Source organism: Brachypodium distachyon, chromosome 2 (assembly GCF_000005505.3).
Source record: "Brachypodium distachyon strain Bd21 chromosome 2, Brachypodium_distachyon_v3.0, whole genome shotgun sequence".
NCBI classification, from domain to species: Eukaryota; Viridiplantae; Streptophyta; class Magnoliopsida; order Poales; family Poaceae; genus Brachypodium; species Brachypodium distachyon.
This window is the reverse complement of record NC_016132.3, coordinates 1,590,118-1,605,298: the sequence shown is the minus strand read 5'-3', so window position 1 is coordinate 1,605,298 and position 15,181 is coordinate 1,590,118. Positions and strand designations below refer to the sequence as shown.

Below are 15,181 nucleotides of genomic sequence, written 5' to 3'. Positions count from 1 at the left end.
GTTTGAAGATTACGGCGGAGTATTGTTGCCGTGAAGAGAATGGAGTTGCTCGCGAGATTGCCAAACTTGCGAGAATTTTTTCACTTCCTGGGCAGATTCCCCCCTCCTAGCATAATTCCTCTTCTTATTGATGCTGTAACTCTACTTTCAAGTCGTTAATAAAGAGGTTTTCTATGCTAAAAACAGTTAGTCTGAGTTTAGAAATTTTTATTCCATCTAAGAAAAATCAAAGCTTTTAAATTTTTTGAAATTTTGTACAAAAATATTTCGAACTTAATCTTAGAATTTTGCGGTACACGATAGGCCAAGACAACACCATAGCTACAGTACACGATATGCCAAGACAACCATCCAAGCAATCTACGCAAGCCATCGAAAGCATAAACGACGACAGAAACCCGATGGAGTTATTTGAAGACGCATGAGGATCCAAAGCTTGAAGACACCACTCAAGAAAAAGATACTTATCACTTACATATTCTGGAAGCTAGTTAATGTCAACATCACAACTTGAAAAGTAGTTAATAACAAGTATCCACATGGTAATATTTTGGTAGTGTATATCAACAAAGTGTTAATTAACTCCAGCTAAAAATAGAAGGGCAATAATTGAACTTCCAGACAGCCTTATATATAACGGAATTGCTCAGTCTCAGTCGACTGAGAGCGTTCGTTTCTCAGTCGACGCGTTAGGGAGCGCACGATGATGTGATTGAGATCCGCGCGGGTGTGGCGTCCGGGTGGGTTTCTTTTTTTCTTTGCATACGATGGTCGACTGAGACACAACAAGTCTCAGTCAACTGTGCCGTAGACAGACTATATATAAACACTACACCAGACTAGCTATCACAAGAAACTTAACACATAGGTTGCTAATCATAAACCGCAAGGAAAGACAACCGTACAAGATTTGAAGAAATAAACAAGCCACACCTTCCTCAATCATGCCACTTATCAAGAACAACGCCAGAGCTCTATGCTTGGCAGCTCTTGTGGTGATGTCTTCAGCCCTGCTAAGTTGTCATGCAGCAGGGACCAACATAGGTACAGCCATATCTTCGCATAAGTTAATAAGTAATTTGTTTATGCTAATCTGACAGACGGACGCCGTGTAATTGGTTGTGGCGTACAGGTCCTATGGCGGGACCCCCGTACGACAGAATGTGCTTCCGTTTCTCGAACTGCGAGCGAAACCCGGATGCGGCGGAAGAACCGTGCAGGCTTGACTGCAGGTTTTTCGGCTACGAGAAGAGCTACTGCGTGACGTACCACGGCGGCATTTGCAGCTGTAGTGGGCTAGTGCAACCAAGGATCTAGCTAGGTCGTTCAAAAAGAATCATCAGTAAAAACTGTAGATCTCAACTTGGCTGTTGTGATCAAATTTGTTGAAAAGAGTTGAATTGCATTGTCGTTCACAGAGTCCCGGGAAACAGATCTTGCTAAAGCTCACGCATGGGCCTGTTTTCGTTCCTTAGCTTAGTTCACTCATGGGCTGTTCGTTTTGCTTTAGACGTAGAAAATGCAGACCCGCCCCTAGACGGAGTATAGCCCCAGGTCCAAAAGTATAAATAAAGGCCCCGGTCCATAAGCCCAGCCGACCGATACCTTGGCGCGACCGTGGCCCAGCGGGCCGCCCCAGGTCCCGGTGAGGGCGTAGAGCTCAGGGAAGACGAGACGGAGCAGCGAGGCGCCAATCCAGGTATAGATTCCCAAAAGACGGCAGTGCGCCCATTGCCGATTGAGATGCGGGCGGCGGCGGTGGCGAGGAGCGCTCTGTCCGAGTCGTCACAAGGATTTCCATGCCATGCCAAGGCCGGTCAGGTGATATCCACTTGTACCAGAGCCATCAAAGTCGCGAGGCACGGCCAGAGGCAGCGAGATCAAGGATGCCCAAACCTCCGAGATCGAGGGGCGAGGAAACCTTGGACCAATTGACTTTGCATTTCCCGCTAGCGATATCATTTTCTTCCAAGCCCCAAAAGAAACGCTGCCGAATCTTTTTAAAGGAGCAAATGAACTTTTTGGGCAGACAAAGCACCGTCATGCTGAAGACGGGGAGAGAGCTGAGCACCGAAGTGGTGAGGGCCCGGCGACCACCAACGGAAAAAAAAAGAGAGGAAAAAGACACTTATCTCTTGCATTTTTTGGATGCTGATTAACGTCAACAACAGAACTTGGAACACCAGTTAGTAACAAGTTAGGTACAAGGCAATACTTTGGCAGTATACACACATAGTGTTAATTATCTCCAGCTAAAAATAGAAGGGGCAATATCTGATCCTCCAGTCACCCTTATATAAACACTACACGTTACTCTATCTAGCACAAGAAACACATAGGTTGCTAATTATAAACCCCAAGGGAAGGACAACTGCAGAAAGAATGAGATAAACACACAGACCTTCCTGATCATGGCACTCAACACAAGGGCTCTATGCTTGGTTGCTCTTGTGGTGATGTCTACTACAGCTCTGCTAAGTTGTCATGCAGCAAGGACGAACATAGGTAGGTACAGCCACATCTTCTTCGTGTAACATACAGTTAAGTTGAGTAATTTGTACTATATATTTATGTGCTAATTTGACATTTTGGTTGTGGCGTAGGTCCTATGGCAGGACCCCCGTACGATAGAATGTGTTTCCATTTTGCGAACTGCGAGCAAGACCCGGATGCCGGCGAAGAACCGTGCAGGCTTGACTGCCAATTTTTCGGTTACGACAAGGGCTACTGCGTGCCGTCCCACGGCGGCATTTGCTGCTGCAGCAGGTGCGACCGAGGATCTAGCTCATGCAAAAAGAATCAGTAAAGCTGTAGATCAACTTGGCTGCTGTGATCAAGTTTTTCTGTTTCTTCAGATGCCGTGATCAAATTCTTCAAAAGAGTGGATTTGTCTTTCACAGAATCCCGTTTAATAAATCTTGCTAAAGCTCACACGTGAGCCTTTTTTTATTCCTTGGCTTAGTTCACTCATGGGTCTCATGGACGTAGAAGATGCAGAAACTATTTATAAAAATATCTAGACACATGTAATATTTTGACAAGAATTATGCAGCCGAGGATGGAGTACCTCTCAGGCAGGAATTTGTCCTTCACGGATGGGCCTTTTCTTCGTTCCTGCTTGAGACGTACAGTGCTCCGGAAGATGCAGAACCGGCCTTGTGGGAGGCCAGATTGCCTCGGGTCGAAAAGGAAAATTAAAAAGGCCCACTCGATCGATCCCTTGGAGCCACGGGCGGCCCAGTGGGCCCCAGCTTGGAGATCCGGGCCCTGCTAGATTAATCAATTCTCGATTCGGACGTGGCCGACTGGTCACGGGCCGGTGATGATTCACTCCACGCGGTTGACTTTGACTTGTCTCGGCCCTCGAGGAAGCTGTCGGCCGGGCGGCGAGAGAACGGAAACTTAACTTGCCTTGCACCGCTCGAGCGCGGAAGGAGGCCGCACGCGTGGCCGTCCGCATCGCGCGACGCGTGGCGCCGAAGCAACACGCTCCCCCCCTCCCCGCGTATGACTCCCCACGCCGGAATCACTTCTTTATCCCCGGAAAATGAATGCGTTGGCCGGTGACGCTGCGTGTCCCTGTGTCCGTAGCGCGTCGCTCGCCGGGTATTAATACCTCCGCGGAAAGAAGAAGATCACCAGTTCACCACACAACCAAATCCGCTCGATCTCGTAGTCATCTCCCTGCTCACCGCAGCCAACAATTGACCACTCGAAGCTCGAGCTTAGCTGATCTCTAATTACCTCGGCGATGTCGAGCGGGAAGCAGAAGATGCGCAAGGGCCAGGTGCCGGCATCTCTGGCCGCCGGGGCCGGGGCCGGAGAAGACGCGGAGATGAAGAAGCTCTTCTCCCGGTTCGACGCGGACGGGGACGGCCGGATCTCGCCGTCGGAGCTGGCGGCCGTGTCGCGCGCCATCGCGCCGCCGCCCAGCGAGTCGGCGGGGGGCCGCGAGGTTGCCTCCATGATGGACCAGCTCGACGCCGACCGCGACGGCTTCGTCGACCTCGGCGAGTTCGCCGCCTTCCACTCCCACACGGACGGCAGGGAGGAAGAGGAAGAACGCGAGCTGCGCGACGCCTTCGCCGTCTACGACATCGACGGCGACGGCCGCATCTCCGTCGCCGAGCTCGCCAAGGTGCTCGCCCGGATCGGCGAAGGCTGCAGCACCGAGGAGTGCCAGCGGATGATCGCCTCCGTGGACGTGGACGGCGATGGCTGCGTCGGGTTCGAGGAGTTCAAGAAGATGATGTCCCGCGACGCCGGGGCCGCCCATGCCGATGCCGACGCCGGCGTCCCTGACAAGCCCAAGAAAGAGTGATGCTGATGCGTTGCTTGCATGACAGTCAGAATCTGTGCAGTGTACTAGTAGCATTGTTTGGCCGGACAATAATGGAAAGGGGAATTAAGAACTAGGTGTAAAATCAGTAGCGTTCGTTGTGTTTGTAGTGCGAATATGTGTGCACTGTTGATCTGCTGATGTAAGTGTTGCACGATTCGAACCTGCTTCGTCAAGATCTAAGCCAGCTTGATTTTACTCTGTTTCTAAGTTTGAAGGGAGCTTGGCTTTTCCTATGACATTCACTGCTTGACACTTTGAGCGGCTGTTTGTATCTTCAGAAAACAAACCGTAATGAACTGCAGAAACGACTGTCGTTTTACTGCTGCACTACTGTACTGTTTTTCCTTTCTACTCCCCCCAGCAGCCAGATCAATCTTGCCCAAGGTGGTCATGCGCTTCAGGCCCAGGGATTTGAGGACGCCGGCGAGCGCTTGAAGAGGAGGAAGGGGAGGAGCGGCGGACTGCAGAGGCCGGCGGGCAGTGGAGGAACGGCCGGGACCGGCAGTGAGAAAGAGCAGCGCCCGCCGGTAGAGCAGGAGGAGGACGCGATTTGCGAGCGGCCGACGGATGAGACGAAGAAGATTGGAGCGAGAGATCGATGCGGCGGAGACGAACGAATCGATGTTGCAGCTAAGAAACGGCCCATCCCTTCGTTTTCTGGATGCAGGCTCGCGTGCAACGTGCGGACGCGGCCCAGGCAACCAAACGGGCCTATTTTTGCCGCGAATTCGGGTGCGGCCCAAGGCTACTGCGCGCGACCCAGCGAAGGAGGCCAGGTTTAGTCCCACCTCGGTCAGTTATCTAAAATCCGACCACTTTAAATACCAGGTTCCTCCCCGTGCTAGCAACAAGGCTCGTGGCAACTGAGCACTCTTACCGCTGGGTCCCTGTCGCGGGGGACCGATAGCCAAGCATGCACTATGTTGAGGGGCGGCATGGAAGGGTGCTCTTTGTGAGCCCGGTTGAACGCTGGGTCCCCGTCGCGGGGGACCGATAGCCAAGCATGCACTTTGTGAGGGGCAGCGTTGAAACTGGATTTCTTTTTATTAGCCCGATGCCTTTTCTATTTCAAGCCTCCCTCAGCGTCCCGTCCTGGTTCACTACAGCATCACCCCTTCCACGGCCCTCCCTCATCACGACCTCCAGGCCGTCCGGCGATGATGTCCCCGGTGGGGGCCTTGAACCCCACAGGCGCTCCACGCTTCTGAAGGTCGGTAATGAGAGCCACGTACTTCTCCGGGGTGGCGTTGGGATCGTTGCGCTCTCCACGTTGTAGTCGTTCACGAACAGCGTTGGGGTGGAATCAATGGCGGCAGTCTCCCGGAACATGCGCGCGTTCATGCCGGCGTCGCCCAGCCGGTTGGCGAAGAAGTTCCCGTGCAGCAGCTCGTTGTTCACCTCGTAGTGCGGGAACCTGCCGCCGTAGCGGGACACCAGGCTCCTGAGCCGGGACTCCATGGCGGCACGGGGCTGGTCGGGGTTCAGGGCGCGCACCCATTGCTGGACGGAGTTCTCCACGGCCCAGAAGATGCAGTGGCCGCGGACGGGCTTGTTGTGGGCGTCGCAGAAGGCGATGAGCGCGTCGGCGTCGGCGTAGCTCACTTGGCCCTGCGTCGGCTCCGTGTAGTACCACTTGAGCTCGTTCTCCAGCACCGCCCAGTCGAAGTGCTTGGCGAAGAAGTCCACGAAAGATGGGTTCTGGATGGAGGACTTGCTGATGCACGCCCCGATCGGGAAGCTGTTCTCCACCTGCAGGACGCGGATCGACGCGCCCTTTACCAAGTCCGTGTCGGCCGCGTCTGTCGAAGACCGGCCGTTGAACTTGAGCACATCCGGTCCACGGCGCACACGCGCAGGTCCATGAGCTTGATGTCCACGCCGGCAGGCGGGCCGTGGACGTAGACCTCGGCGCACCGTGGATGATGATGCTTGGCGTCGTCGTCGACACGGAACGCGCCCTGGATCTCGCCCCACTTCCCGGGCTCGGGAACGACCACGCCGCCGCCCACGCGCTTGCCGTCCTCCGTGCGGACCTCGTGGCCGGCGTCTTCCTCGGCACCGGCAAGGCCGACCCAGCCGGACACCCGGTGCGTGATCTTGGGCCGGGGCGATCGCACGGCGGAGCCCGTCCTTCTCGCCGGCCCGTCCCGTGGCGAGGATGTAGAGGCCGCCGTCGTCTGCCGTGGCCGAGAGCGAAGGGGGAGGCGTGTCCGGGGCCGGATCGTGGTGGGCCGGCAGCGTGCACGAGCCGGCCGAAGCCCACCCGGCCAGATTGCATATGGGCAAATTCTTAGTGGCAAATATGGAATTCTCTCAAGGTTGTATTGTGATCAGATTGCGTTAGGATTTTTTTCTTTTTGTAAACTCGGATATATGGACACGGGTGCGACGACTCACATCACCAACAGTGCAGGTAACCTTGCCTCGTTTCATTCCCCATCAAGCATTACTTCTCGCGGTATTGTAGTTGGCAATGGGTCCAAACTTCCCATTCTCTATTCCGGATCCACCCTTCTCACTGCTCGTCCCTTTAATCTGCGAAATGTTCTTGTGTCTCCTCCTATTATCAAGAATTTTATTTCCGTTCGTAAATTTACTACAGATAATTCTTGTTCCGTTAAGTTTGATCCGTTTGGCTTTTCTGTGAAGGACCAAGCAACGCAGAGACTTCTTCTGAGATCCAATAGTCGTGGCGATCTTTACCCATTTTTTGGTGCAGCAGCCCACGATCCGGCCGTCCTGTCTGCTACCATATCTGGCAACCTGTGGCATCGACATTTGGGGCACCCCAGTGCTCAATCTCTTTCCAAACTTTCTCATAATTTCCTTATTTCTTGTAATAAGCCTACCGGCCCCTCTCCTCTGTGTGACGCTTGTCAATTAGGCCGTCAACCTCGATTGCCTTTTACTTCTTCTTTATCATCTACGAGTGCTCCTTTTCAAATTATACATTGTGACTTGTGGACGTCGCCAATTCCCAGTTTTTCGGGTTATAATAATTTCCTCTCCGCAACAAAAGTGACACTGCATCTACTGTACAATGTTTCTTCGCTTGTATTCGTACTCAATTCAATGTTATTATCCGATGTGTGCAGTGCGATAATGGTGGCGAATTTCTCAACGCTGAGCTCCGCGCATTTTTCTCCACCAACGGCGTTTCTTTCCGTCTCGTGCCCCCACACTTCCCCCCAAAACGGAAAGGCCGAGCGGCTAATCCGGACAACCAACGATATCATCCGCACTCTCCTTCTACAGGCCAATTTTCCTCCTGATTTTTGGGTTGAAGCAATGCACACCGCCACACATCTGTTAAACATCCGGCCATCACGTCCCATCAATTTCGCCACACCCCGCTTCCTTCTCTACGACGTGCACCCAACATATGACCATCTCAGATCGTATGGCTGCCTATGCTACCCAAATCTCTTAGCCACATCCGCGCACAAACTCTCCCCTCGCTCTACACGCTGCGTTTTTCTCGGCTATCCTCGTGAGCACAAAGGATATCGCTGCCTTGATCTATCTACTCGACGTGTTATTATCTCTCAACACGTTACTTTCGACGAAACCCAATTTCCTTATTTTTCTGCAGCGTCTCCCACAACTCACTACCACAGACAGGAATATCCCTGTCGGCCATGTACCGACAGGAAAAATGTTGTTTCCCGACAGGAATAGAACTCCTGTGTGTTAGCCGACAGGGATATCTATACAGGGATAGTCGAAAATGTCTGTGTGTTGGCCGACAGGAGATATTTTCCTGCTAGGCTTCATGATTTTAATTAGCCCGCTGCCTTTTTTATTTCATCCGCTGACTGAAAATGCAATTTGTGGCGAAGCATGCCACCGGCACATGCAGAAGTCGTGAAGCCCTTTTAATTCTACTAGTTGACACCGTATCATCTTAACGGTCGTTCTATAACTGACAAATTTACCTTGCAATGTGGTACGAACTTTCACCGCATGTGCAAAATTCAGAACCGTGAGTGCGGTGTTGATTTCACTTCCTGACGAATCGGAAAGGCGAGGAGACGAATGCACGAACTATACAAGGGCCGATAAATTCGACCTTTTGTTTATTTATTACTGCAGATCAATAATCCATCTGTCAAATACACAAATACATACAATACCTTCACTCTCAGCCAATCAATCATGCCCAGCCCCAGTACAGTACACGCCAACAACACAACACAACACCTACTCGTACATATACATCACGCAAATGTTGTAGTCCAGTCCGTCAGTCAGAGATCCATGTCGAGCACGAGCGGCTGATCCCCTTTGCTGACATCGAACGCCCTCCTCACCTGCCCTGCCCCGCCGCCCGTCGTCAGCTCCACCACGTACCTCCCATGGAATCCCCTGAACCTGAAGTTCCCATCCCCATCAAGCTTCCCTCTAGCATGCGAAGTCCACTCGGTCCTGAGCCCGACGAACCTCCTCCCGGCCTCACTGAGTGTCCCGTCCTGGTTCACCAGCTGCCCGTGCGACCTCCACATGTGCCCCTGCATGAACCCCCACAGCATCACCCCTTCCACGGCCGGGTGCGCGAACACTTCCCTCATCACGACCTCCAGGTCGTCCGCCCGGACGGCCTCGTCCGCCGCCGACACGTCCAGCTCCGTGATCCAGACGGGGAGATCCATGGCCGCGAGCTTGTCCAGCGCGCCGCAGATAATGTCTCCGATGGGGTGAGTTACATGGCCTTGAACCCCGATTCCCCCCACAGGCGCTCCACGTTTCTGGAGATCCGTGATGAGAGCCACGTACTTCTCCGGAGTGGCATTCGGGTCGTTGCCGCTCTCCACGTTGTAGTCGTTCACGAAGAGCGCCGGGGTGGCGTCAATGGCGGCAGTCTCCCGGAACATGTGCGCGTTCACGTCGGCGTCGCCCAGCCGGTTGGCGAAGAAGTTCCCGTGCAGCAGCTCGTTGTTCACCTCGTAGTGCGGGAACCTGCCGCTGTAGCGGGACACCAGGCTCCTGAGCCGGGACTCCATGGCGGCACGGAGCTGGCCCGGGTTCAGGGCGCGCACCCATTGCTGGACGGAGTTCTCCACGGCCCAGAAGATGCAGTGGCCGCGGACGGGCTTGTTGTGGGCGTCGCAGAAGGCGATGAGCGCGTCGGCGTCGGCGTAGCTCACTTGGCCCTGCGCCGGTTCCGTGTAGTACCACTTTAGCTCGTTCTCGAGCACCGCCCAGTCGAAGTGCTTGGCGAAGAAGTCCACGAAGGATGGGTTCTGGATTGAGGACTTGCTGATGCATGCCCCGATCGGGAAGCTGTTCTCCACCTGCAGGACGCGGATCGACGCGCCCTTTACCAAGTCCGTGTCGGCCGCGTCTGTCGAAGACCGGCCGTTGAACTTGAGCACCACGTCGCGCTTGCGCACCTTATCGGTCTTCTTCCTCAGGTGCCTCAGCCGGGCGATCCGGTCCACGGCGCACACGCGCAGGTCCATGAGCTTGATGTCCACGCCGGCAGGCGGGCCGTGGACGTAGACCTCGACGCACCGTGGATGATGATGCTTGGCGTCGTCGTCGACACGGAACGCGCCTTGGATCTCGCCCCACTTCCCGGGCTCGGGAACGACCACGCCGCCGCCCACGCGCTTGCCGTCCTCCGTGCGGACCTCCACGTGCACGGCGTGGCCGGCGTCTTCCTCGGCGCCGGCAAGGCCGACCCAGCCGGACACCCGGTGCGTGATCTTGGGCCGGGGCGCGCGCGCGATCGCACGGCGGAGCCCGTCCTTCTCGCCGGCCCGTCCCGTGGCGAGGATGTAGCGGCCGCTGGGTTTCCGTCGACGGTGGTGGTCGGGATCGTCGTCGTCTGCCGTGGCCGAGAGCGAAGGGGGAGGCGTGTCCGGGGCCGGATCGTGGTGGGCGGACAGCGTGCACGAGCCGGCCGAAGCCCACCCGGCCAGGCCGCCGTGGGGCTCCTCGCAGTCGCCGTGCTCGAGGAGATCCATGGTGAGGATTGGCGCTTCTTGCTCCTCCGAGCCGTTGCCGCCGTCCGCCATTAGCTTCATGGCGATGGCGGCCTCCTGATCCTGCCGAAACCACCAACGGCCGGAACACGGGAACAGTAGCATCAGAGAGACACATACATACATGTAGTACTATGCACATATTGCTAGCTAGCTAGCCCCCGTCGATGTGGTTGGAGAGATCAGAGGTGAAATGATAGCAATATATAGTTGGATGCCCTGTTCTTGTCAGAATCAGACATCCATGCAATGCACTCACGACATGTGTTGTCCAAACACGGTTTACGGCATCTGTTGCTAGCTACTACTACACGAGTAGGTAGCTTCTTCGGTTGCTACATGCTTCGCTTTGAAGAAGGGGACTCGATCGAAAACCATATACATTGACAGGAACCTTCTAGCTTAGCTAGAACAAGATGAATACTTGGAACCCACGCCCGTTTTGTCCAGCGAATCGACACCAAGCATGCAGTTGCAACAAACCAAATTCTACGAAGTACACTACGGAGTAGTACTAAATTGCAAGGTCGGTGGCGCACGATGGACAGCACCGGCCATCAGCTATACTACTGGATTCTGACCAATATATGGCACCTTTCAGGTTATCATCAGCAAACTGTCATGGATCAAATACCATTGCATGCAAGCACGTAAATTGCAATGCAGAGACGGAGAAGGCAAAAAAAAAATTGTTAGCTGGCAGCATGCAGGCACACCCTGCCGGCCAAGAGATCAAGACCCGTACCTCAGCGAATGCCATATGGATCAACAGCTAGGATCGGAGGACGATCTAAAGTTCTTCACGAAGCAAGGAACGTGGAAGCTAGCGTACGCTGCTGTTTTGCTGATCGATCGATGTGTTACTAGCTTGTGTTATAAGTGAGGGATGAGAGGCAGGCATGCAGGAGGGGCGCAATTTATAGGCCGTCGTCTATCCGGCCGGCAATTCGATGGTCACATCATCATGCATGCTGCGCGCGACAGAGGGAAAAGGTGACCAAATACCCGTTGCTAGTCTGTAGGGACGGCATGCCATGGCCAATCGATTTTTAGCTACCTAACTCGTATCTTTTTCCTATCTTTTGTGTAGTACTCAAGTTTGGGCAATGCAAGATTAGTCAATCACGCCGGATCGACCGTGTCTCCGTCTGACACCCGGGCCCTAGTAGCTGATTAATATGGCTTCATGGTTAACTAATATTGGTACAGTAACCATCAACTGATCCTCTTTAGCAGCATCCAAGCATCTCCCAACTCCGTTCCCTTTTGTTGCCTTTCGGAGGAGTGTAAGTTGATCAACCCTTTCTCCTTAATTCGGTCGTTGGTATAGGCAAATGCAAACGCATAATATGCCGCGGTTAGTACGAGTATATTATATGGATTATCTTAATTCACATGTCATGGCCAATGTATGGGAGAAGCCTAGCCTAGTCTAGCATACCCGGCCCGTACACATGTACTTTAAACACATGATAGATCTCGATCCAACCAGTACTAGCTAGTACACCAAGTACAGGGAATGAGGGAAGATATAATACTTGTGTCTAGAACTCTAGATCGATCAAGCGAGAGAGATCTGCCTTTTGCTTTTGTGAAGTGAACGATGTGTTTCACTGCCGGCCAGAATAATGCTACTTACTATTACTCCTCCCCGCCGACCCACTAAGTACATTGTATGGGCTTACGACTTTGCCGTTTGGACGAAAGATAATTAAGTCTCACAAAGTCACAATGGCGCCATAGAGAGTGGCGTCAAGCTACCGAAATCGGCTGGGACTGGCAACGAAATTCGAAAGTCTCCCATGCATTCATGTTTTGTGTATATCTGACACCAAACATACATGCTTCGGATCGGCCTAGATCTGTTCGCACAATAGATCTGTGACGTTCGTTCTTGAATCTTGACGGCACAAGCAAGCCGCATGCCGGCCGACCCAAGAAATTAAGCACCATGATGCATGGACATCTCGATCGATCCTTGCTTGTAAAGCATGGAAACACGTCCACAAATTGTCCACGAGAAACTAGTTAATGCGTGTGCCTAACGATCGATATATCTTGCAAATGCAAATCGCATTAACTTCGTATCTAAGCTCAATAAATCTTTTCCTTGGGCCGTCAAGCATGTATCTGAATATCTCAAAAGACGTTTGAACATGGAATACCCATTTTTTTGCCTTTCTGAAGAAGAAGAGAAATCTAGAAGTGCTCGGTTCGCCGCGGTGGGTGAAATATTTGTGAGACGGGAAAACAAAGTTCAATTTCCCGACATTCAACCGTTGCAGAAGTCTAAATTTGAACCCTCGACTAATGGTTACAAAATATTTCATAAGAGTTACAAGAGATTCTATGAATTATAAAAATTATAAAAGTGCCTACAGTTATACTTTTCCCCAATGTTTTTTTAATTCCCCACATGTTTGTTATTTCCCCTATAATTTCCTGTTAATTTTCATTTTCAAAATTGTTGTTTGCTAAAATAACCTGGGTTTTTCTATTTTCTGAAGTTTCCTGGAATTAAATCCTTCCTAAAAAGTTCTTCAGATCATATGATGTTTTGATTATTTTCTGATTTTTCATGTTAAATGAGCCCTTGAATATGTCCATTATCAAGTCTTCTGTCGCATTTTTCTGGTACCAAAAGTGCAATATCTCCAAAAAAGAATTTAGGATCAAAACTAAATGTGCCAATAGGTTTTAGGGGAACTAGCATGATGGCCCGCGCGAAATGCGCGGGCTAGACTTGATGATCGTTGTTGTATTATTTCTTTTGTACGTGTGTGTTGATGGCGTAACTCTTTTGATTCCCTGTCATATTGGTATACTCTTCGGGTTTATTAGGCCCCCATGGGATTTTATGTGGAACTTTTGCGAAACATTACTTCGGTGATACGACGTTATCGTGACACAAAAGAGAGATATTGTCGTATTCGTATTGAAAAACTCTATTAATAGTATAACGTTTATATACATACAATTTTTTGTAGAATTGTTCGTCAAAGTTCGGCAGGAAATTCAATGCAACACTTATAAATCCGTATGCAGGAAATTCACTGATATTGGATTCTGTCTGATACATATCAATTCGTCGTATTTGTAACTTTTAAAATTAGAGACATGACATTTGTATGCCTAAGAGCAACTTCAGCAGATTTCCTAAATTTAAGCCCCCAAATTCCTAGATAGGGATTCCCTATAAAAAATTCTTCCCCTAAATTTGTGTTTTCCACCGCAGACTCCCTATCTCACTCCAAATATTTCACTCTTCTAGTATTTTATTCAACCTCTTTTCTAAACTTTCGTGTTTCAAGCAACTTTTTCATATAATTTAAATTCATATTATTTGAATCAAATCATTTTATTTTGTAACACATAAATTACCTATATAATGCAGAGTATCATAATGCTTATAATTTAATTTACAGAGTTTTTTAATTACGGTTGTGTCTTTTTACAAACTATTCTACACAACCGTATTATCTACGTCTCTACTACTACCACCACTACTTGAATTGCGCAAATGCTGTTCCCCTTTTCACCTTCTCTCTTTCTCTCTCTCACCTTTTTCTCATTCTCTCTCTCTTCCTTTCCCCATGCAGGTTGAGGCTCACCCGTGCTCAAAATCGACCGCCGCTGCCACCGGCCGCCTCTCCCCATCCTCAATTAACACCGCCGCTGGCTCTCCCAACCCCAACACTATCGCCACCAACTGCCTCAACCAACGCCGCCGCATCATTCATTGCCGTTGCGTCAGCTTCGACACCACTCGGCCACTGCCTTCCCCATCTCCTGTCCAGCAGCTCGACGGCACCTCGCCAAGATCCGGCGACGCCCCTCTGCTTCATGCTGCTAGTTTGGTGCGCCCGCTCCACAAGCCGTATGGGATATTCGCCTCCTCGTACCGCCGTCGCTGGTGTCCGCTGGCACCCTGCGGGTCTCTTCTTTCTTTGACGGTGAATCTTCTCGTATTCTTGTGATGTTGTCTTCCCTTTTCCTGTCTTCTTCTTCATCCAAGTCTTCAGATTTCATGGCCGGCGGCAGTACCTTCTCCCGTCGAGTAGGCATTATCTTAAAGCTAGAATTGAGCAGCAGTGGTGGCCAAAATTGATGAGTAAGGAGCCGCCAGGGATAAGTTGAGTAGCGAAAGTTTGCTGGCATCTCCGTCTTTGTTGCAGGTTTGGCTTCGACGGTTGAATTTCGTTTTTCTTTGTCCATGATGTGCCGCCGTGCATTATCGAGATCTGACCTGAGGGTAGGGCCGTCTCCAGGAATTTGGGCCCCATGAGCAAAATTGAAATTTTTGGTTTCGAAATTATGACCGAAAATGAAAAAAGAACACAGGGTTGTGTCTCTCGGGCAATAACTTGACGAACTACGGTGTAATAGTGTCGCATACTGTTAGTCACAAAACCAATCAATTGATTAGACCTGAAAATGGAATTAATTGAATTGATCTTCATTGAATCAAAGGAGACATATTACGTACTGACCAGAGCAGGATTTGGGTATTTGATCGGTTCGACTCAGACCGTCTGCCCTCGCATCGTGCATTTTTTTTTTTGCGGCCTCCTGCAGAATTGACCTGAGCGGAGATCGCAAGAGGCAGGGACGCAACCGCGCAGGTACAGACGGACGCAGGGCGACCGGAGATCAGCTGCAGATGATGACTGAAGAGTCGACGAACCAACGAAGTCGAACACACAAAGCTTTCAAGCAAGGCGCGATCGAACAGAGGATTCCTTTTATTTTCTCGGTGTGATTGTCGACATGCAGTTGTATGCCCCTGAGTCATGGCCGTGCGTGATTGAGTGGTTGTTACATTTTTTTTTCCTTGGCTTAATCCTATCTAACTAAT

General features: G+C 51.3%; 2 protein-coding genes and 1 pseudogene across 2 annotated transcripts; 1 reads left to right on the top strand and 2 right to left on the bottom strand.

The window, feature by feature from the left end:
- The first annotated feature begins 3,559 nt into the window (after window positions 1-3,559).
- Window positions 3,560-4,661, top strand: LOC100829798 (probable calcium-binding protein CML16). The gene has a single exon (XM_003568134.4). The coding sequence runs from the start codon at window positions 3,752-3,754 to the stop codon at window positions 4,319-4,321; it is 570 nt and encodes a 189-aa protein (XP_003568182.1). The 5' UTR covers window positions 3,560-3,751; the 3' UTR covers window positions 4,322-4,661.
- A 761-nt stretch (window positions 4,662-5,422) lies between these two features.
- Window positions 5,423-6,775, bottom strand: LOC112271176 (annotated as a pseudogene).
- Window positions 6,776-8,386: 1,611 nt separating this feature from the next.
- On the bottom strand, window positions 8,387-11,201 carry LOC104582485 (anti-sigma-I factor RsgI6). Its single transcript, XM_010232122.3, has 2 exons — window positions 11,072-11,201; window positions 8,387-10,389 (listed from the first exon to the last, which is right to left on the bottom strand). Exons 1-2 carry the CDS (start codon window positions 11,084-11,086, stop codon window positions 8,590-8,592), a joined length of 1,815 nt encoding a protein of 604 aa, XP_010230424.1. The 5' UTR covers window positions 11,087-11,201; the 3' UTR covers window positions 8,387-8,589.
- Window positions 11,202-15,181: the final 3,980 nt, after the last annotated feature.

Bases quoted from the DNA above. Each gene is read 5' to 3' on its own strand.
- LOC100829798 (XM_003568134.4), top strand. From the start codon at position 3,752: ATGTCGAGCGGGAAGCAGAAGATGCGCAAGGGCCAGGTGCCGGCATCT.